This window comes from Rhincodon typus, chromosome 19 (genome assembly GCF_021869965.1).
Source record: "Rhincodon typus isolate 14 chromosome 19, sRhiTyp1.1, whole genome shotgun sequence".
Taxonomy (NCBI): Eukaryota; Metazoa; Chordata; class Chondrichthyes; order Orectolobiformes; family Rhincodontidae; genus Rhincodon; species Rhincodon typus.
The window spans coordinates 2,711,829-2,735,948 of NC_063350.1; the positions used below are offsets into that span (position 1 = coordinate 2,711,829).

A 24,120-nucleotide genomic window follows, 5' to 3' on the forward strand; every position below is an offset into this window, starting at 1 on the left:
GGAGCAGGAAGGCTGACATTTCGGGCCTAGACTCTTCTTCAGAAAAAAAAAGGGTCGAGGCCTGAAACGTCAGCCTTCCTGCTCCTCTGATGCTGCTTGGCCTGCTGTGTTCATCCAGCTCTGCACCTGGTTATCTCTGTTGTGCCACAGTGTATTTGGTACTTTTTCGAAATCCAATGTACACCACAAAAGCATTACCCTCATCAATTCTTAAGTTAGTAAATGTGATTTATTGTTTAGAAATACATGCTGGATATCCTTAGTTAATCCTTAACCTTGCCAACTATTTACTGTGTATTTTGACATCTGCAAACTCTGCAATTATAACAGTTGCATTATGTACAGTCCAGGTTATTTAAATGAAAAAAAAGCAGTGATCCCAATTACAAGGCAAGGCACCACCCCATGTTTTCGTCTGAAGTGAAAATCACTCATCCCTAGCCATTGCAGTCTTCTCTTGGCCAATTTTGCATCAATGTTGCCACAATGCCCTTAATCCTATAAACCTCCGTTTTTAAATGACAATAGATTTTGCTGCGTAAAGATGTACTAAACCACCACGTTGTTTACCATTCCCAACTAGTGGACATGCATTTCAGCTACAAAAGGAAAGCCAATTTTCAAACAGAATGCAATCCAGTCACTACCAGTTGTTAAAAACCCCAACGGATTGTGACACTTCTTTCATTACAGGCTGATGTGTATCAGCACAGCAGAAATTATTGCCTGTTCGCCTTTTAAACTGGCTATTTATACTATTCTGCAGTTATATGTTGTGTTGACGTGAGCGTGTTTGTCTCCCAATCTATTCGTCTACTGGCTGAACAATCCTTTGGTACCTATCGAGTTAGCCGATCTCACTCATTAGCTTCCAGCCCTTAACCCTGTAAGGTCTGTTAGCAAGGTCATGAAGCAGCCTGCGATGTGCCGCAATTTGGCCTGGATCCAGAATGGGAAAAATAGGGGAGACTGGCAATTAGCAAAATACCAGCCTCTCCTTTGCACTTCAGCCCATGGTTTTACAACGGTGCAGCATCTCGTGGCTGTTACTGGTCTGTGTAACAGGAAATGGCTGCTCAGAGAACGGAGAAACAATCTGTATGGAGCCTATGCTCGGTGCACAGTGCAACCGACAATACTGAGTTACCACCAGTTACACTGGGACAATCCTGCCTGTGTTAAACCGACTGCGGCCTCTCATCCACATTAAAGGGAACATTTCTGAGCAGGTTTCGAAAAGGCTGGACAGAAAATAATTGGAGGGTGAGGGAAAGACTCCCATTACATTAGGAAATGTTTAGGAAAAAAGTATTGAGCAGATATAATTTGGCTTTTGTATTGGTATTTGTGAGCGTCTCTCCTTCCTTCACTATTTGTGCCAGTGTGGTCACAGGCTCATTTCCCAGGGTTTTATGCAGCCCCTCCCCAAAGTTCCGACTGAACGCTTTCGAGGGCATTACTCCTTCTCTGCATGTGGTGCTTTTGATTTTTTTCATTTCCGCCCCAGACCCTTTCTCTCTCACTTTTTTCCAGCCTTACTGAAGTAACCGTTCCTCTTCCAGTCTTCTGTGCTGATGAAGGAGCTCACGCCTGCATTGTAGTTTGTCTCGACAGTTGCTGACTGTTTAGTTCCAGGTTTGCATTTCCGATTTCCAACATTTACTGTTTTTGCAATATAAGTTTCAAACAGATAGTACATTCTGCCCCCGAGATAATAAATTCACATGTTATCTTCTAAGATGCAACCCTTTCACAATGGGGTACAGCTTCTACACGATCAATTTACACCGAGAGAACCGGTTAGAGAATCCATTCACACTGCACTCGGGGAATGTCAACATGTTTACTCACTGCAGAAGTTCTTTAATTCCCTGATCACCGTCCGATTGAAATTGGTCCCATTTTATGTGGTTATAACACCATCACCACTTCCCAAACGGAAGCGACGTTGTTCAAGAAATTTCCACTCAGAACACTAAAACTTTTCACACTCAGCCGTTACAACTGGTCCATTGTGGGTTGATAAGGCAGTTTATGTAGCACCTCATTTTACAACTGAAACCTGAGCAGTCCTGCTTGAAGGAAAATAAACTTCACTCAACTATCACAGGGGTATCAGTGCAAGAGTTCTATTTATTGGTAAAAACATTGTCTTTGACTGGTTTAGTGTAATGTTTAATATCAATTCCTCAGACTGGTGCAGAATACACGTGCGTGTCCAAGCTTGGGTAACACCGGGACACAGTCATGTTGCTTATCGTCAATCGTGCAACAAATTTTCTAACCACAGCCGAGATAATAGCTAGACAAAGTAACACTGCCTGTTAGCATAATGTCTCCTCGTCTGTGAAATTAGTTTGCTCAATCTTTTGAATGGCCTTGGGCTCCAATTACAATTTCTCAACAAGCTTATCCGGAAACTGGCAGAGCCACCAGGGCTGAGAAGATTATTGGACTGCACTCGTGAGCTTATTTTAGCCAGGCCACTACTGCTGCAAATCGCCCGAGTTCCTGAGATTAATCAGTGAGAGAGACCGGGGTTAAATACAGGCAAGACAGTAGAAGTCTCTTGCAACCAACCATTATTGGCAATGGCGCTCAATTCTTGTCTCCCTCCTATAGGAAGCATGTTGTGAAACTTGAAAGGGTTCAGAAAAGATTTACAAGGATGTTGCCAGGGTTGGAGGTTTTGAGTTATGGGGAGAGGCTGATTAGGCTGGGGATACTTTCCCTAGAACATCAGAGGCTGAGGGTAACGTTATAGACGTTCATAAGGTCATGAGGGGCACAGATAGGATGAATAGCCAAGGTCTCTTTCCCCAAGGTAGAGGAGTCCAAAACCAGAGGGCATAGGTTTAAGGTGAGAGGGGAAAAGATTTAAAAGGAACCGAAGGTGCATTTTTTCCCCCCCTCACAGAATCGTACATGTATGGAATGAACTGCCAGAGTAAGTGGTGGAGATGGGTACAATAACATTTAACAGGCATTTGGATAGGTTTATGAATAAGAAGGGTTGAGAGGGATATGGGCCAGATGCTGGCAAATGGGACTAGATTTATTTAGGATATCTGGTCAGCATGGATGAGTTGGACCAAAGGGGCTGTTTCCGTGCTGTACAGTTCTATGGCTCTAACTCAACATGAGAAAACTGGCTGCCGAGTGAAGTAGCAGCGGAAATGACAGAGAATGGAGAATCACAGCCGAGAGAACACCTCAGGGAGGAGAAAACTGAAGTCTAAAAACTCCTGTGACATACTCAACAGCTTCCATTGGAGGCACTTCCATGCAAAAATTAATTACATTTGGACAGTTGGGGAGGCACTCTTCTGCTGTTGAGGTTAGAATAACTTTAAGGCAAAGAACTGTTTTCATTGTGTATCTGAATTATCAAGGAATTTGAAGCCAACACTCTATTAAATTTACCAGGATGCTGCCTGGACTGGAGGGCAGGTCTTATGAGGAAAGGTTGAGGGAGCTAGGGCTTTTTTCATTGGAGCGAAGAAGGATGAGAGGTAACTTGATAGAGGTTTACAAGATGATGAGAGGCATAGATAGAGCGGATAGTCAGAGACTTTTTCCCAGGACGGAAATGACTATTACAAGGGGGCATAATTTTAAGGTGATTGGAGGAAGGTATAGTGGAGATGTCAGAGGTAGGTTCTTCACACAGAGAGTGGTGGGTGTGTGGACTGCGCTGCTGGCAGTGGTAGTGGAGTCAGATACTTCAGAGACTTTTAAGCGACTCTTGGACAGAGACATGGAGGATAGTAAAATGTAGGGTATGCAGGGTAGTTTGATCTTAGTAAGATAATAGGTTGGCACTACATTGTGGGCCGAAGGGCGTGTACTATGCTGGACTGTTCTATGTTCTAAATAAAGGAAATCAGTTCTACTGTGAAAATCTAATTTGATTTAGAACAATTATTGGCTAGATGTAGTATGATGGCAACAGACTAACAAGTTGTACAGTCTAACAGAATAAGGTCACTGATGTTTTACTTGCAGAGTCAAAAATAATTTGAGAAAAATTATCAAAATATTTCAACTCGGCTCAATTTACTGAACATTTAAATAGGACACAAGAACTTTTGGAATACTTAGCAGCGTAAATTAGTTTCCTGTAATGATAGCGTTGGAAATCTTATGTCAAAGTAGAATGGAGAGTCTGCACAACTAGAAAGTTTGCTTTCAAGATATCTTGGTATGTTTACAATGCAAAGTCTGGCAGAATAGATTGGCCACACTACCCTACCATCTTTGGAAATTAAACACTGCACCAAACAACAGATGTGTGTATCATCTAGCTCTTCCTTCTGACTTGAGTAAAGAAAATAATTTAAGGTAAGCCTCAAACCAGTTCTTTCTTGGAGTGTTTGAACTCTTAGTACAAAGACAATAAACATATGATCTCCAACCCTGACAGGGCAACTGGCATAGGCAACACAAGAAACAATACTTGAAGTAGGGAATGAAATTTCGACATTAGCCTAAAATGGAAACAGGCAAGATGACCACTTTCCGAATATCATATTTTGATCAAGAAATGGGAAACCAGCTCAAGCCCCTATTAATGCCCCTCTGAAATTAGCCCCTAGAGGGGTGCATAGGATAGGCTGTGTGTAATTTTGGTCATTTGTGTATCATATTCAACAAATTATATAACTGAATTCAATAAGACCAGTAACTGTAAAATGGCACCTGATATGGTCAGGAGTGTTTCCAGAAAAGAATATCTAAATTGATTCATTAATGTCCTTCAGGACAGAGGGAGTCTGCAATTCCAATGCAGACTGGCCTACAAAATTTCACAACAGCTAAGCTGACTTTTAATGTCCTTTCAAGCAGCCTAACAAGCCATTCAGTTGTAATAATTTTTATGCAACTAAAGCTGTGCAAAAGAAATGCAACCTTGCAAGTGTCACAACAAAGAACAATTCAGAAGACCAAAATGTAAATTAATCTACCGGTGGATTTATTCAACCACTCATTTCCTTAATCAACCTACCTTTTCCAAGTTGATATCACTGCAGTGACTTTACAAGTTTGATCTCTGCACTTAAGCATGTAGGCAGCAGAAACTGCAGATTGTAGCCAGGTAAACACCAAAGATCTGAAAGTTGGCAACCATGATGGCATCAACTAAGTGTCGTATGAATGAAAAAGAGCATCATGCAGATACTCAGTGGATACTTCCACTCCTCAGCAGCTTACTTCATACAAATCTATTAGCTTGTACACATTTAATTAACTTGGTACATTCCTGCAGACACATGGCTTAGAATAAGTTACTGCTCAAGAATCAAAATTTATTGTTGTTGCATAGCCACTGAACAGAAGTAATAGCAAAAGTGGTTCACCAATCAAAAGCATAATTATCAGATGGCCCAAAATGTAACAGGAGCGGGTTTCCTCTTCCCAAATAACGAAATAGTTTTGCAAGGTCATCTCTCAAATAATTTTAGCCAAAGCACCCAACTGCGATTTAAACCATTTAAGCACCACGATCAAAAATTCAAATACCATATTAGCCTTTATTTCATGACATTCCAACCTTGGACATTTGAGAATATTAAGAAAATCAATAGAGCCAATGCAGGATCATTTGAAAATTAACCAGTTTTTACAAAATTACCCCAGTTTCTGAAATAAAGATGCCTTTCTGTGCCAACATTAACAGTTAACTTGGAGTGAAAAACAGAAGTTGACAAATACATAAACAAAAAATGCAGTTGTATTCAAAACTGACGCCTGTTCTGCAGATTACCTACATCAGAACATGAACTTCAAAGCACTACATTTGCCACTATACAAGCAATGCATTTTTCAAAGTTGTACCAACTATATGTTCCACAAATATCAATGAATCGCACCACTGACAAATGAATGTTAACAATGAAGCCAAACTGTACTTTGTGCACAGAAGGTCCACTGATTCTTTGAAGGAAAAGACTGCATATTCCAAACTGTATATGCAAAGTGATTAGCATAATATTGAGCTTTAACACACCAGTGTCCTTAAAGCAATGTCAAAATGGCAATGAGTAGGCAAAGTAAATCAGACACAAGCAATTTGGACAAGTCAGACAATGAGTTACGCTTGCCATTTTATGTATGCAGTTTAAGGGTCGTACAAGAGCAACAGAACAAGACACTCAAGTTCCATGTAAGTATGCACAACTTCTCTGAAAATTGAAAATAAATTGAGAATATACCACAGAGACAAGCCAAACAAAAACTCACTCATTCTCTTGAGAACAGGAAGTAATCAGTCTAATTCATTCTCCAAAATAAAGCTGCAATTGGAGGGAAAGCATCTAATAGTCTCCTGCAATTAAAATCAAATCTAATCCAACAATCAATTGAGCTTTTCTTTTGAAATCACTACCTCTTTGTAGTAAGTGTAAGAGTAATATAATTGGGGAAAAAGCAAAACGGGCTTTATGCTCCATTAGGAGGCAGCAAACATTATAAAGGCTCCTGTTTGATTGCGGGGGGGGGCAGAATTGGGTGTCATGGGGAGAAACTGGGCAAAAATAAAGAAAGTTACTCTTGCCAAGGGTAACCTGAAAAGAGGGAAATTTTACATCATTTAGAGAATTTCACTTTGATCCCCAATTGCGAAGTGACTATCAACTCCTTGAAGAACTAAAGTAAAAGAATTTTTAATATGGAATTTCACTGTCGCAGCTGCTCATTGAAGATACCGTTGTATATCAATTTGCTTCTGAAATAATGAGGGAAATTGCACGTACAGATGATCATTGAGGAAAATCAGACAGGTAACTGGTCCTCACATCCATTTAAGTCAGTATCGAACAGCTTTGTTGCCAACAAACCATCAGATTCAGATACCAGGTACACTACAATGTTCTTCAGTTGCACAAAACATTGAAAAACAAAAAAGCCATCAAACTTGCCATTTGTCTGGCCATTTCTCTTTTAAAAGCAACACAAAGTTTTATATCTAAACCTACAAGAGCTGTTTCCTTTATTCATCACGGAATGCATTTTATTGACAAAAAGCTGAAGAAAACGGTGTATGTACAACTTGTTCTTTTACATCATGGTTCAGTTCAACATTTTTCCTACTGATCTCACCAAATAGATGTAAATGCAAAATTTATCAGTCTGCAAATTACAAAGGCGATCTTTAAATGCAACTGTGGCAATACAAATATACTTAATATGTTGCATCAGATATTCCGGTCACAGAAAGAACAATGCAGTTCTTACAATACTACTTACAAGTAGTTTATGGAGACTTCTCACATTAGCCCACTGAGCAGACTTGGATTTACTTCGTAATTGAATTTGGTTCACAGGTCAACCAGCAGGAATGGAGAGTCACATCACCTCTCAACATTACTGTCAATTTTATTGAAATAACAGCTACTTTTGAGACCCATTTTGTGCAGGAGCTGAATCTGTGCTCTTGTGAAGAGACCAATCTGTTCCAAATCCCTCCCTACTGCATCACATTAAATAAATTCTATTGGTACAGTACATTGTGGGATTGAAGACCCAAAACTGAAAGCCAGAGATGGAAAATCCCAAGATGTACTGGGAGCAGTTACAGATGCTCAGTGAACCAATAAAAGTCCTTTCTCACTATACAATGTAGTGTTGCATACGTTTCAGATCTCCTCAACATCATTTGCAAAAACACATCAAAAATTCAAATAAGCAATACGCATTGTTCTTTTCAGTTAAAAAACAGCATCACACTTTTACTGATTCATTTTGTATCTTTTACAAAAAAAAACTTACGGATATGATACAGTAGGATTATTGAGGTTTGGGTCATTAACAAGACTGTACAATATTTCCCAAAACAGGGCACTCTCTATCCAGCATATGTTTGCTTACAAATACATTTCAAAATGCTAGTTACTCTAAATCTCTACTAGCACTGCATGCTGGCATGAATACAATGAGCGTTTTCCGGTGCCAGAAAGAAATACAGTTGCAGCTTGCGTTAAAAAAAACAGTTACAGGAATTCGTTCGATCTTTGAATGGGTTTACAGGGGTCTTTTGTACACCTTTACAAACCAGCAAGTAACAAAATTTTAGAAAAGTATAATGCAGAAATTATACTAAGTGCATCAGCATTAAAAGTCTTGCATTAGCCAAATTCTACACCAAGAAACTGGCAGCCTGTAGTGGTTAAAAAAGAAAAAATAAGTTCTTCTGAACTGATTTCACCACCCTTGCAGCATTAATGTGAACAGTGTGGGTACTAGCAGAATAATTAGATAACTAGCACACAAATGAGCTCCATAAACAGTATGATATCAAGCCTTGGGTCACACAATAGCACAAGTTCAAATTGAACACAGAAGTGAAACAACTTAACCTGCAATATGCTGTTTTATATACAGATATTGGAGAGAATGGCTACTCTCAAACTCAAAAGTTTTGGAAAAAAAATACCATGCCCAGAACAAAGGGTCAACATGCACATTAAGAACCGAGTTTTCAACTTATTTGTACCCTAGTTCCTACTATTTTCACTGTGTCTAATGGCATCTGACAATGAAACCCAAGTGCACAAAATACTATAATTTACATCAATGTCCAACCTAGGTTTAGCTCTGATTTCATAGTTTTCATTTGCAGGGTTAATTATCTGCAGTTACAGATTTGTTGCCAAAGACAGAGCTTCTATCCACTTAACATTCCGGTGCCAAAACATAAAATGATTGCATTTAACAAAAAAATGGCTACATTAGTATCTAATATGCATCTGTGCATAGGCCGGTTGCCTAAGTATGAGAAAGCTAACAGTTTCATGGATCTACACAAAACATCCATTTCTGCTAGGTCTACACTATCAGTGGTGCACTTACACTTTCCACTGGACACTTAAACATTTTCATCAGATTCCAAATAATGGGGGTCAAAGAGTCAGCTGCAAACACTTGCAAGTTTCAGGCCAGAGGTTCAGATAACCTCATGTTAAATAACTATCCTTAAGGGAAGCCTATAAAGCTACAGCCTTAGTTTAAAATTTGGGAGTTATCCCAAGACTAGCTTCACTTTCCTAGATCCCATAGGTCTATCACTCAGGTCAACGACAGCTGACATTGCTTCATTGCAGGATTCAAAAGCAACCATTGCTTCACCTGTAGGCATGCCTTGCTCATTGAATTGCAAGCACACAGAGTCAGGAATCACACGGTAGCCATAAAAGAAATCCAAAATTTCATCCACGGATACTTTGAAGGGCAAATTTTGCACTTTAACCACTGTTGGGCTTTTGGTACTTAAAGGACCACTTCCAACCCTTGGCTCAACCCCTGCTCCTGGAAAACTGCTGACAGTGCTGCTTCCAAAAACAGGCCCACCCGTTGGGCCATCACCAATACTAACACTGACCCCCGATCCAGGACTCGGCCCTTGTCCAAACAGGTTAGTTGATCCACTAAAGCTACTAACAGGGTTGAATGGTGGTACAGGGCCATTAAGATTGCCTGAACTGACACTTGGAGAAAAAATGCTGTCACCTCCAACACAGGGGAGGAAAGTAGGATCAAGACTTCCTTGGTTTGGATTCTTCTGGCTCTTTGTTTGAAATGGTGGATTTGTTTCCATTTCTTGTTTTTGTTCAAGAGTGATTAGTTGAAGAAATGCATTACGTCCATTTAATTTCTTGCGATGCAGTCGCTCAGCCTTCTGTGCCTCCTCTTCATTTAGGAACTGCACAAGGGCCTGTCCAAGCCCTTGGCCATTAGAGTCAACAAGAATCTGGACACCATTTTCTGCTAGTCCAATACCTTCCAAAAACTGGAACACATCACTTTTTGTTACATTATAAGGGATATTCCATATATGACCACAAATTTTTGGTGAACCAGACACTTCCTCAGTTTTCACTGTTACTTCTCTCTTCTGCTCATTTTGCACAAAGTTGTGTGCTCGCTTCTGAATATTTTCTAGCTTCTCCAACATTGCTTTTTTAGTGATTGGATGAACTTGGATGAAGCGATTGCCCATGTACTGTTTGTGGCGACACAAAGCTGCCTGGTAATCAGTGGGAGTTTTAAATTCTACAAAGCCTTCACCTGTTGCTCTTCCACTTGGTCCATAGGCTATGTAGATGCTATCCTCTATGAGTTCCAGTTTATTGAAGAATTCCATGATGTGCTTATTTTCAGCCTCATATGGTAAGCCTTTCAAATAAACGCAGAACTCCTTCTCGTGAGGCGAGCGTGATCGCGATCGTTCACGTTTGCTTGGAGATTCAGACCTAGATGTATGAAATGGAGGTAGGTTCTGTCCATAATGCCCAATGGAAGGTGGGGGGGCCATGCTTTTGGGTGTACTAAAGCCAACAGTAGCATTGAGCCACTGCCTCTCTGTTGCAGGGAATACATTAGCAAATCTCTGTCCCATCATCATTTTTCCATGTCGTTTCAGAGCTTCAAACGTGTCGGAGGAACTATAAAACTTCACCATTGCATCTCTATTATTGCGACCTAGATGATCTTTCATCATGTGCACCGCTTCAATTCGAAGTCCATGAAAAAATTCTCTTACATCTGATTCCATTGCAGTGTATGGCATCCCATAGATATGGACATACACATCATTGGAAGTAATTGGTGGTGGTCCTTTGTTAATTGAACTATGGGAATTCATGGGGTGCAGTGGATTTAATGAACCTATAGGACCCATGTACATGGAACTTATGCTATTACTGATGCCCAATGCAGACCCAGAACCATTCATTCCACTGGGCCCAGAGCTTCCTAGAGGAAGAGTACTACCTGCATTGATGGGCATGGGTGGTAAGCTTGGCAATGGAGGTATTGGTGGCATGGGTGGAATTGGAGCAAGAGGTGCTATAGGAGGAAGGGGAGGCACTGGTGGCAAGATACCAATTGGAGGAACTGAAGGCATAGGCGGCAGTGATGGCATTGTAGGTAAAGGAGGAAGTGGTGGCAAAGGTGGTACAGAGTTTATCGTATTCAGTGGCGGCATAGTGCTGGCTATTGTTGAACCCATGCTAAACCCAGGGCTGGTAAAAGTGGGATTGAGGCTCGAGGATGTACTTCCCATGCTGGCAGCAGAAAAAGTGGGCACATTTTTATTCCCTATGCTTTCATGTAATGAGGAAGTTGTGGTGACCATAGTGGGAGTGTTTAAGTTAGGCATAGTTGTAGGTAAACTACCCCTCGCAGTAATACCAGTATTACTAGTTGGCCCTGGTCTGCTTGAGCCTACTGGTGGCATATCCACATTACCAGTTTCAAAACGCCTACGACTCAGCTCAATCATATTTTGCATTTCAGTTTTACTACTCAGTAGGAGTGATACTTTGGATCCTTTAATTGTACCCCCACCACGCATCATACCAAGCCGTGCATCTTCATCTGTGGAGAAAACGATGAAAGCCTCACCAAGTTCACCACCTACAATATGCACACCACCATCAGGAATGGTTAATCCAGAGAAGAAGTGGCGGATATCCATGGTCCCCGCCACAATGGGGAGACCCTGCAAGCGGATGACCACGGCCATGCTGAGCACAATCAATAACAACCACCTGCAGACGAGAAAGGCACGAACTACGTCAGACTTGTTAGAACAAAACCAGCCTAACCAGAAATGTAAAATGTACTTAAGCATACAATATAAGCCATCAGAGGAAAACCAACTTTTTCGCAGATATTGGACCAATTTTAAAACAGGGTTTTAAATCAAAATTGTATAATTAAGTCCAACTTGCATAAACCTAACTGCCCAGCAATTAAGAAACCGCAACAGTAATATACTTTCCTTTACCACTACAAATATTATTTTGTAATAAATACAAACAGACCAATATGTTTCACAGAAGCTTTACCAAACAAAATACAATACTGAGCCACATAAGAAACATTAGGACAGATAACCAAAAACTTCATTGGTCAATTACTAGATTTTGAGTGAGAAATTAAAGCAGCTTTGATCAGGAAGGGTCTTGCAGACTACAGACTACAAGGGTCAGCTTCCAAACATGGGAAAGTAAGAGGTCTGAATTAGAGGAATCACTGTGGAAGTAGCCAGTCACAAAGCAATTTGACAAGATCGAGAATTTTTAAAATTAAGGCATTACCAGACCAATATTCAATATAAGTCAGCAAGCACAGGAGTCATGGGTAAACATGACTTGGGCAGAGTTTGGATAAGCCAAGATTTACAGGTGGGGAGAACGTCCTGGAGCAATAGTCACGTTTAGAGGTAATAACGGCACAGGATGGGGGTTTCAGCTGATGATCTGATGCAGGTTGTGGAAACTGGCGGTCAGATGAAGAGACAATTGGCTTGGTTCAGTCTTTGAAAGGCACTCCCATGCTGCTGTCTCAGATAAATGTTCAGAAGATCAGTACTATTAAGTGGGTCAAAGCTGTGTTTGTCCAATACTGATTTTTGAATGAGCAGAAGGATAAATCAGAGTGGAGAGGTGATGAGATCTAGCCAGTGTTTTCAGCACATGAATCAAATTTGACATATTTTGGAAGATGTTTCTTTGAAAGTCAAACCTTCTTAACAGATCCATTGCAATTGCAACATTGAATCTGAATGCAAAAACAAGTAAACTACAACTTTGATTTCAAATCAATCTCAGCTTGTAAAAGATACCAGAATTTGCCAGTCTTCTGACTACTATAGTAAGCAAACTCTTGTATTAAGTTTAATTAATACACAACTCTTCCGGGTTTGTTTCTGTGCTCATTCCATGGTAACAACTAATTCTGCAATTTTTGAAGATATGATCACGCATGGTTCCATAAACCTAACACTTCTGAATAACAATGTTGCAGATCAGAGATTAAAATTCAAAGTGAATCAAGAGTACTTCAAACAGAATTTACAGCTGAAGAGTCAAATGTCTGAATTTTAAAAAAATTTCAGACAAAATAGCCAATGAATTGGAGTCTGACATACTATATTTAAACCAAATTAATCTATCAAACCTAAAAGTGAACGTCCTTTTACTAAACACCAATTAAAATTGAGAATTACAATGCTTCAGCTCAAAATTTGAAAGCAACTAACAAGGAGCCTACATAAATCTTAAAATTTTATATCTAAAACAACCTGAACAGAAGAGAATCTTACCTGTGACCAAAACAGTGGCGTTTCCCTTAAGCAGCTGAGGACACCAGCCAATCCTGTTGTCAACCAATTTAAACCAACTTTACAGACTGCAGAAAGAATAAACGGGATGACAAATCAATGTCTGCAATACGCAATGCAATCAGCCTGTTGTCGTGTACATGAATGTCACGATGTAAGACCGCATCTTCCGGAATCAGTACAAACTGAACATTTCAGAATTCCTCAACTTTCCACGTTAGGCAGCATTAACCATCAAATCTCCCCTAGCTAAATATAAAGTGATACTATGAATTCAAGACAATAATCACGTCTCCAGAGCCAACTGAGGGGAAGAAAAGCACAGGAATATGGGAGGCTACAGAGCAAAAAAAATTTCCCTAGATTCTTGTCATGAAAGCTTGTGAAAAACATTTTCCTGAGTTCAATCTTCGATGCAGTACAATTCCATGGATGCCTGGGACTCTTTTATTCCCTTACTCAAGTAGCCGGACTAGCACAATTCTAGACCAAAGATGTCAGAAAGTTAGCAAACCTTGCAGACACTGCCAAACACAAATCCACCATGGCCTAATGCGCACAACTTCCAACACAGATTGATGGACAGCAGCCAAGTTCTAGTTATTACAAGAACTGCTGCTTACTGTCCCAAGGAATGGCACCCTTCTGTTGCGCTGACTAAGATTAGCTAATTCTCTGAAGATCAGGGATTAATTCTGGGACTTCAATGGTCTGTATGATTCAGCTATTTCACACTGAGGTACCAGAATTTGGAACAATATACACTTCCTAAAGGTCTTCCAATTTGAAGCAGAGGTTTGGCATTTGAATTTGGCAGACCACAAATAACTTTGGATTTAATGATGGTTTTGTAACTACATTACATTTATGAAGACTTTAAATTAGAAGACTTGTGACGTTGTCCATGTCAACTGGAAATGAGGGAAGGTCTCAGATGTGTTCTACCAAAAAAAATTCCAGCTTTCTACAATGTATGACTATTATCTGTTTAGAAACATCATTGACCAGTATCCAACACAAGCAATCTTTTGGCAATTTGTTACGATACCAAGAGAAACTTCCACAAATACTCTGGCGTTTAACAAGTTAGCTAAGAGATTTTTTAAACTACAAATCTTCACGTACAAATTTATACCCCAAAAATTAAAAAATTGCGCATTACAATCAGACTCCAAAATTTCTGGCCAGGGCAGGAGGAAGGTGTATGCCATTAACAATCATTTGATTTACAATGCAAACGTTCATGTACATCATTAGGCTTGTCATTATTTTAGAACAACGCTGCTCATGAAAAATATTTTGTCATGGTAAAAGGCAAAAGTTTAGCTTAATGATGTAAGTAGTTTAGAACTCAAGCATTAAAGTTGACTGGAGAATTCCTGCTCTATGCTTATTTCACTGAATCTTTTGAACTTTTCCTATTAGCTATTCCATAAGAAGTTACTTACTCAAAATGTTTAGCAAAGTATAAAAATTATCCCAAATGCAAAAGGCCACCATAGGGAATGAACAGTTCGCTGTGACAACTTTGACAAAGGTTTAGGCACAGGAGTGATAACAAAAGACAACAATCTCATTAAAGCAAAAGTTGTAGCTGTGAATCGTGAATTAGTCATCATTTGAATCCAGAGTCTGGACTCACCAGAGCGCTTTTAAAAACATGTCTGTTACCAGTAGCTAGTGTTGTTCTTGACCTGAAACATGTTTAGGGATTTGCAGTGAAGAATATAAATTATGAAAAACAAGTGTGTTTCAGTGAGAATCCATACTATCAAGAGTAATGTACTCAGTTGGAAATTTAAATTTTTGCAAAATATAGTCTGATTATATGGGCAGATGCAATATGTTCTTTTCAAAGCACCTTTAGGTTTTTTTTTTAAAATATAAAGAAACAGAATGGACAGTCATTATTTGAAACAGGATTGAGAATGTCAAACTTAATTATGAAGTGGATGGCAAGTCATTTAAGATGTGTGACCCAGTTAAGATAACAAGGATCAGATGAAAGATCTTACATTCCATACTACCTTTGCCCCTACACTCATAGACCCTGACTAATGTTAACTAAAAGTCTGTGCAAAGACACAGTAACATGCTCTTAAAGATCATTCAAAGGCGGCACACAAGACTTTCTGCCTGTGGAAGCATGTGGTGCAGTTAACAAGCCCAAGTGAGAGATTCAAAAATTCCTTTGGTCTAGGCTCCTACACAGCCTCAATGACTTGTTTGTACTGAATTTAAAATATAAACTCTGTTTCCCTCTCCACAGATGCTGCCAGACCTGCTGAGTTTCTCCAACTTTTTGGAGTTTGTTTCAGATTTGCAGTATCAGTAGTACTTTGCTTTCATATGCCCATAACTTCAATGTAATCCAAAACTACAGAAATATTATACGTATGAAGATTTTTGAATACCTCCCTTCTATTTTAATCACACAAAACTATTTACTTAACATCACCAAATCCTGCCTAGTTTGTTTTACTATCATAACTCCCTGTTTAAAAAAAAGTTTTAAATAAAATTGGAAATACTGGTCTTAATTTAAAGGTAATTAGAAAAATGCTTTTCATGCTCAGTACTATTAGAATACGAATGCTTTAATAAAGTGTCTTTGAAGCTAGTCAGTAATAGTTGAAAGCCCAAAACCTAAGGGCGTGGGGGAGGGGCAGCATTCTTAAACTGTGAGAGAACAGTATTGGAGACAATAGTCCCAAAATGCAGCAGAAACTGGTAAATGATAAACTGACTGACTTCCTTCCATGCACATCTTTCTGTGATTAAAACAGAGATCACCTAAATTCCTTTTAAAAAGGTATATTTTTCCTTGGAGGAGTTCCAAATCAGATGTGACACAGCCAAATTCTGAATAAAGCTTCTATCTTGTAAATAAAATAACTTGCACCCCGACTAAGAGCAGTGGCATGACAATTCTATTTCCTTTAGCAGCCATCCTTGAGGCAGAAGGGAACCTGTCAATTTAACATCAATTGTGCCACACTGCAAGGGTAACAATGCCCAACATCAATTAAATTCTTACAAAGCAATGGAATCTCAGAAACTTACAAAGGAAGCCTGGATTTTAATCTGTAGACCCAAATTGATATTTTTTCCCCACAGAATCCCTACAGTATTGAAGCAGGCCATTCTGCCCATTGAGTCCACACTAACCCACCAGACCCAATCCCCGACCGTATTCCAGTAACCTTGCATTTCCCATGGCTATGGTTTTTGCAACCAAAATAAGTTCTACAAATGAAGAAAAAAAGTTACAAAACAGGAATACTGTGAACAACCCAAAAGTCCAATCTTTGCTGGTAAAGGAATATTTAGGTGACATTTTCTGTTATAAATAATCATTAATTACTGAAAAAAATAGCATACTACGTAATCAACAAGCTATTAAGTAACTGATGTTTTAAAGGGAAAGCATCACAATCTCTTGAAACAATGATTTTGTTCCATTCCTTTGTCACTTAATTTAAACATGGGATACCAAACTTTTGTAGTTAAAGTCGCTTCTCAGAAAACTGCAGTAGGGTTAAGCAGTTAATAATCTTGTAAGGGGTGTGAGCGAAGTTTGTTTCATCATACTATACTCTCAAAATCGTCAACTCTTCCCGATTTTTAAAAAAAATAGGAAATAGAAGATGGTAAAAAGTCGCTGGCGGATGTATTTACAAGTACACAAGATTACAGGATGTAAAGATTTTACAAAGATATTTTATTTGTGTGTTAAAAATGTGCTTTTCCAGTTATACTTCCCCAACGTCTTCCAAGAAGTGTTAGTGAGGATAGATAGATTATTACAGGAACAAAGGATTCTTCACCTATTGGCAAACTAAAACAATTTTAAAAATAAACTGGAAAGTACATATGGAGAAACTCAACATAAGCAGATTACAAATGACACTGAACAGTAAAGTCTATCTGTAAAACTTCCCAGCATGTCAGCTGTTACTCAGGATAGTACAATACACATTAACCCAATTACAAAATTATCTAATGTACAACAGTGCAGTAATGTATAGTTAATATAAATAACCTGGTTTCTCAGCAAATCCTATTTGAGTTTGGAATTATGCTACCCTACTAAAATTGCTAACTTTAAAGGCGTAAATATGTTAAAAGTTATAGTTTAGGTGTCTTCATATTGAAAATCAAATCTAACATACTACAGATTTCATAAAATGTTCAGATTAATCTGGAGATAAAACCAATCCCAATCTAGTCAGAATCTAGTCAGTTCAAAGAATACCAGAATTTGCCACGTCTACAATACTTGACACTGCTACTCATTATTTCAGAAATTAACCCTTAGACTGAAAATGCAGGTGGAGAGAGACAACACCAGACATCAAACAGGCTGTACAACAGGAGTGGCTTTACAGTACAAACTAGGAACTGTTCTATCACAATTAACTACTTGGATCAACGTACTACCAGTCAAATGTAGTAGATGACGGATGCAACACTAACTCAGCTCATTGTCACAAGCCAATCAGCTCTTAATTGATGCTAAGAATGTGAAACAAAAGAGAAGGGTTCAAGACAAATTTTGTTTTATATGCAATACAGAACTTGTAAACATTCAAAGTTAAATATAGCACAAGTTTAGTGACTTTTTTGTCAAGGATTAAAGTGATCTTAACTGATAATTTATATAGTACAAACATCAACATTCAACTCAATCCACACACACTGGCCATCTGCCTGTAGTTTCTATCATGGCTCAGGTGTTCCAATACCAATAATTCCTCTCACTGGTCATTTTACCCACTTGCTCTCGACTGTACAAAAAAATACTTAACTCTCAAACACCAATTGCACCCAAATAATTTGAGCTCTAAGAGACAAAAAATTCAAGACCAATTAAACTTCTGAAAAAAAAATCCACTGCATTTATTTTTCTGGAGACCGTAGTTGCTGCCAGGTTTCCTCAGATTACTACCACAAGACCAAGAATTTTGGCAATGTTAAAGAAAATCAACAACAAAAAAAAATTATTTATGCACCCTCCTAAATTGTGTGAAGCACCTTGGGAGTCTACTACAGATTTGGCTTTCCAAACATGGCTGTATCCAGACAGTTACCTGAGGTGCAAAGTGTTTAAGGAAATGTACACATTACAAGGACAGATCAAGTCCACTGTTTATCAAAATCAGTCATATTAATGCAATTTACCCTGTAGTATTTTAGCACCATTGTGCTAACCAGAATGACACCACATTTCCTTGTGAACCAAGTCTAGCTACACAAGATATTCCTCCTTCTGCAAACACCCACTACTTCAGTCAGGGCAGCCAGACTAACCAACCACTGGCAGGCCAGTCATAGCGCATCACATGCATTTGTTCCAAATTTGTAGCTGTTGCACTTCAAATATGACTATTTACATTAATTGCACAATTAAATGAAATAACTGCTGCTTGCTCAAGTGCAGATCTGGCCATTTAACCAGCTTTTTAAGATATCCACCAGCACTAAAAACAGATGTAATAAAGGCAATACTCAAAGCACAGATGCTGCCAGACCTGTTGAGCTTTTCCAGTAATTTCTATGTTTGTCTGATTTACAACATCCACAGACCTTTCGGTTCTCATTTCACTGCACCATTCTAGATTATCTCTAGCTTTAGCAAAGCTGAGCCAACAGGCATACCGAATATTGCTTTGTGTGAAGGCTGTGAAAACCAACATGCAATTATACAGGACATCCCAATGTGTATTAGAGCTAATTTTTAAAAAAAAATTACAAATATAATCAATCACTGCTGCAAAAACAGGAAACAGGACTGCCAATTCACACAGCAAGATCCCACAAACAATTAATAATCTTGACTCAGACAAAAGTGCTACTCTTCAAGTCATGGCTGATGCCAGTGCTTCATTTCTGGCACAGGGTGGTTAATAAACAATCAACAGAAATGCAACTCCACTTCACATTGGGAGATTTACACCAACTGTTCAGAGAAGAGACTGACTCTCCCATCAATTTAAACACAAGACTAAGGGTTAAGGAAATAAGGTGAAAATTAAAATATGCCAGGTAAAAATAGTGTCACCCAACAAATGCCAATACATGTACATAGCAATCAGCAGCAAAATCAATGTGGTCCATCAGGTCTCCTTTGCTTAGGGTGGATAAGAGAATCATTATCTAAGAAACAGGAAAAGCAAGTGTCGCAGCACAGTACCTGCTAACGTCAAACAAACCATTATGGCAGCAAAACAAATTAATCCTAACACCAATTCACCGGTATTTACCATCTCTCTGCCACAACCAAAACTGGAAACACGCAAGTTGAGGAATCATCCATAGCCTTTACTCAGTTGAACTGCAGTGCCAGTTGTGAATGCAGTGAACAACGGCACTGGCAATTAGTTCAGTTCACAACAAGGTGCACACTTATACTTAGGAGGATTAAGAAAAATACAAACCTTAGCATATTTAAGCTTTGTAGATCACCAACATTCTGTTTCAAAATAACTTTCTACACAACACAAGTTCAACGCAAACCACAAAATGAGAAATCAACAGAATAGGAACGCTTTTCCCAGAATGACATGAGAGGAAATAACCATCACTTTGAAAAGTTCTAAACCACATAATCAAATTCTAACAGCATCGTTATTTGTTGTGAAACAAGATTTCCTAACCAGAAGAAACTGATCATTCAACATTCTGAATACAGCACATACATTAGCAACACAAATTGTAGAGACAAAACTAGAAATCTTAACATAAGCAACTCAAAAATAACACTTGTAACCGCAGACTTAAATAAGTTTTACACAATTTTAAATCAGTTTCAGTTAAAGGCAACTTCTTTAGGGAATACAAATTCAAAAATATTTACAAAAGTCCTTGTTAAAAATTCAACAGTTTGAACATTAATCAAACCTTTGCAGAATTACGACCAAGTTCAACATATTATAATCCAGGAGATCTTCTATACTAAACAGTTTTAGTTCTTAAATACACTTATCTGAAACATGATCAGGAAGAATACCATTACAACTTGTTCATTTTCTCAAAACAGCAGAGATTGTAAAACACCATTGTTCAAAGAAAGCAGAATCTTGCAACTTTATCACCAGCATATTAAGTAGAATTAAACTCTTCAAATGCCACAAAACTTTAGTTCATTAAATCATCTCGTACTGCTTGATACATGATTCTAAAACAAAACCAAAGTGATCAAAGTTTATAAATTCCAAGCTCAAGCAAAATTATGCTGCAAATACTACTTGATCTGAAAAAGAACATGGACCTGCCAAATAGCTTCAAAAGGTAGACTCATTTTAGATCAATTCTGTTATTCAAGACAACTGATGCAATATTTGTTCCACAACAAAGCAACATACACGATAATTGTTAGCCATTTGCTGCAAATTAACATTTCCAGCTCCACATTTATTAATTCCTTATAAAAACATTTAACATAAATATGCATTTCAGACAGACACCATCACTTGCAATCATTTAGAGATGTATTTAACACTGTGCTTGAGACCACCAGAAGCCTCAAATCACTTCACAGGCAATAAACTGATTTTTGTAGCAGTCACTAATGTAATATGGTAAACACAGCAAAAAGTCAAATCCTTTGAAAGCCACCTTCAACTAACTATATTCACACTCAAATAATCCAGAAGCTTTGCAATCTCTGTAAACTAAGTAATCTACAGCTTTCGAAATGAAATCTCACACAGATTCTGAACATTATAAGCTAGTGAACAGAGTACTGTAAGAATCAACCTATTGCTTAGGAATACCACAATAATCTTAAACATCAAGGAAGTACATCCCACTATGAAACAGTGGATCTGTCCTTTTTCAAGTCCTAAACAGATATGAAGGCCATTCCAACATCAAGGTAACAAAAACACTTTGTCTAATTAAAAAAAACTATCAGAATCAACCCTGAAAACAAACACACCAAATTAAAGTGTAAAGGTTCAAATTTAGTTCACATTTTCATGCCCTTTGTGTAATTAGGAAAAGTTGGTTTTCTTTGCTGTAAATTCTAAAATCTCCTCATGAGGGAGGATTTCAATGCCAGCATTAAAACAGGGCTGTAGTACAGGATCCAGGATAAAGCTGCTTATTTCGCATAAAGAAGAAAATGCATCTTTCACTTGAAAAGTGAGCTTTAACCAATTAAGGAGTTATTTTGTCTAACTGAAATCAAAAACTTAGGCTACACCTATTTATACAATTACAGCAACATGCCTCTTCAGATACAGAAACCTATTAGTCTCAAATGTAATCCACAGTCTGTGCTGACTTCAATAAGAGAAAAAGTTTTTAAGAGTCCAGAAGTGACCAGAAGAGTTGGAAGGTTGAAGGGAATGGGAAGACACCAAAGAGAACTGTGCTAGGAAACAAAAACTTGCATTGATTGATATCCATTGGCCCTTTAAAGGGTACAGCTTTGATGTGACCTACATTGAACAGCAACTGAGATTATTTTTATTGATTCACAGGATGTGGTTCTTTTTGGCAATGCATACAATTATTGCTCATTTGTGCCTAATTGCTGATACAAAATAATGAGTTACTGTGCGATTTCAACAAGTAGTTAAGAGTCAACTACATTTGCATGGCACTGAATTTCTATACCATACAAACACAAGTAGACTGCTCAGTTCCTCGAGCCTGCCCAAACATTGAATAGGATTATGGCCGATCTGACATTCTCCACACACTTTCCTGCTCTTTTCCCCTTAACCCTTGATTCCCGACTGTTCAAGAATCCATCTCAGCCTTAAATGTACACAAGAACTATACTCGGCAGCACGGTGGCACAGTAGTTAGCACTGTTGCCTCACAGCACTAGGGACCTAGGTACGACTCCAGCCTGGGTGACTGTATGGAATTTGCATGCCTTTTGTGTCTGTGTGGGTCTCCGTTGGGTGCTCCAGTTTCCTTATACAGTACAAAGATGTGCTAATTAGGTGGATTGGCCATGCTAAATTGCCCCATCATGTTCAGGGATGTACAGGCTAGGTGGGTTAGCCATGATAAATGAAGGATTATGGGGATAGGACGGTGGGCTAGTTCTGGATGGGGCATTTTTCAAAGGGATGGTGCACTCACTGGGCCAATAGCCTCTACCTGCACTGTACAGATTCTACTGTATGCAGTTTTGGAAGCTTTGGAGAGAGTGCAGCGAAGGTTTACCAGGCTGTTGCCCGGTCTTGAGGGCACTGGCTACGAGGAAAGGTTAAAAAGACTAAGATTGTTTTCGCTGGAAAGATGGTGCCTGAGACGGGACCTGATAGAGGTCTACAAAATTGAGAGGCATAGATAGGGTGGATAGTCAGAAGCTTTTTCCCAAGGTTGAAGTTTCAATTACAAGGGGGCACAGGTTCAAGGTGAGCAGGCAAAAGTTTAAGGGAGATGTGCAAGGAAAATTTTTCACAGAGTGGTAGGAGCCTGGAATGCACTGCCAGAGGTGGTGGATGCATGACTAGGGAGGAAACGGAGGGATAATGACCGAATAAGGGCAGAAGGCTTGTTTTTTAGTTTAATCAGGGCATGATGATCGACGGGCCTGTTCCCATGCTGTACTTCTCTTCTGTTAGACTCTGCTCCAAGGCATGGAGTTCCAAAAACTAAAAGCCTTCTGAGAGGAAATTCCTCATCTCAGTCTTAAACTGGCACACTTAATTCTGAGACTATGCCCTCTGGTCTTGGATCCATGAAGGGAAACATCCTCACAATATTTACCCTGACAGGCCCCTTAAGAATCTTGTGTTTCAATGAGGTCACCTCTCATCCTTCTAAACTCCAGTGAGTAGAGTTGGCCTTTGCATGTAAGACAATCCCTCCATACTGGGATCATCCTAGTGAACCTTCCAATGTAATGACATATTTTCTTAAATAAGGGGACTGAAACTTCCCACGTAATCTCAGAATGGCTACAGCACAGGACGTCATTTAGTACCAGTTTACACTTGCATCCTTTATTGTTTTAGACAGTAGATTGCAGAGACCCAAACACTGGCTGCATTTAAAAAGAAAAATCAATTGTCATGTCACCTTGACTCCCTGATTTTTATAGCACAAAAAAAGAGACCATTCAGCTGACTACATCCACTATGGTCAAAGATCTGACAATATTAATACCATTTTCTAGTTCTTGCCTTATAGTCCCAGAAGCTATGGCACTGCCAATAAATGTCTGCATGTTTAAATGTTACAAGAGTTTCTGACTCAAATACTCCTTCATAGTGAGGTCCAGACTCTCATCACCCTCCAAGTTAAAAAAAATCTCAACTCTCACTTAGATTTAAGAGAGGTAGAAGCTATGTCCCCTGTTTATTGACCCCTCTACTAAAAGTGTCTTCCTATTCCACCTATCTGTGCTCCACTATCAGGCCCCCTTTCAATCTTCGCTACTCCAAGTAAAAGAACCCCAGCTTGCCAACGTTTCTTCAACATAGACCGCCTAGCTCAAGCAACATCCTGGTAAATCTTCTCTGCCCCTCTTGACTGCAAATTCTTCTTATTATGCTGTGACTGGAAATGCATGCAATACTTAAGCTGTGACCTATTTAGTGCTTTATACAGAAATAAAACAAAGCACTAGACCTCAGTTCCAAAGAGTCACAGGGCACAAAACTTTAACTGTTTCTCTCTACAACTGCTGCTAGATCTGCTTAATTTTCACCAACATTTTCTGTTTTTATCTCAGATCTCCAGCACCCATAGTATTTTGCTTTTATTTTAGTATTTTATACAGTTTCAGCATAACTGTATCTATTACTCTGTCTAGACCCTCTCATGATTTTGAGCACTTCTTTCAAACGTTCTCCAATCTATATACTCCCTTCACATGCTCAGCTAGGCTATTATAGCAAGTAGTTTCAGAGATAGTAGGAACTGCAGATGCTGGAGAATTTGAGATAACAATGTGTAGAGCTGGATGAACACAGCAGGCCAAGCAGCATCAGAGGAGCAGGAAAGCTGATGTTTCGGGCCTAGACCCTCCT

The 24,120-nt window shown here is 38.9% G+C and overlaps 3 protein-coding genes across 10 annotated transcripts in view; all 3 read right to left on the bottom strand.

The window, feature by feature from the left end:
• Positions 1–24,120, bottom strand: part of cpne1 (copine I) — a 275,222-nt gene that overhangs the window by 69,702 nt on the left and 181,400 nt on the right. Inside the window, exon 1 of one of the 6 annotated variants that reach the window (XM_048608606.1) lies at positions 13,106–13,190. The exons of 4 other annotated variants lie outside the window; for them this stretch is intronic. The gene's annotated coding sequence lies outside the window, so the exon portion shown is untranslated. Of the gene's footprint in view, positions 1–11,400; positions 11,482–13,105; positions 13,191–24,120 lie in introns of those variants that run through there. One more of the 6 variants, XM_048608612.1, reaches the window with a different exon arrangement.
• Positions 5,286–24,120, bottom strand: part of rbm12 (RNA binding motif protein 12) — a 200,239-nt gene continuing 181,404 nt past the window's right edge. For all 3 annotated transcript variants that reach the window (XM_048608604.1, XM_048608603.1, XM_020516960.2), the window contains 2 exons: positions 13,106–13,191; positions 5,286–11,546 (listed from right to left, as the gene is read on the bottom strand). In XM_048608604.1, coding sequence (XP_048464561.1) covers positions 9,017–11,521 — 2,505 coding nt within the window. In that variant the 5' untranslated portion in view covers positions 11,522–11,546; positions 13,106–13,191 and the 3' untranslated portion in view covers positions 5,286–9,016. The remainder of the gene's footprint in view (positions 11,547–13,105; positions 13,192–24,120) is intronic.
• The window catches only part of LOC125485490 (tyrosine-protein kinase HCK-like), a 50,385-nt gene continuing 42,551 nt past the window's right edge, over positions 16,287–24,120 (bottom strand). Inside the window, exon 10 of the mRNA XM_048608506.1 lies at positions 16,287–16,369. Within this exon, the coding sequence (XP_048464463.1) occupies positions 16,287–16,369 (83 nt within the window). The remainder of the gene's footprint in view (positions 16,370–24,120) is intronic.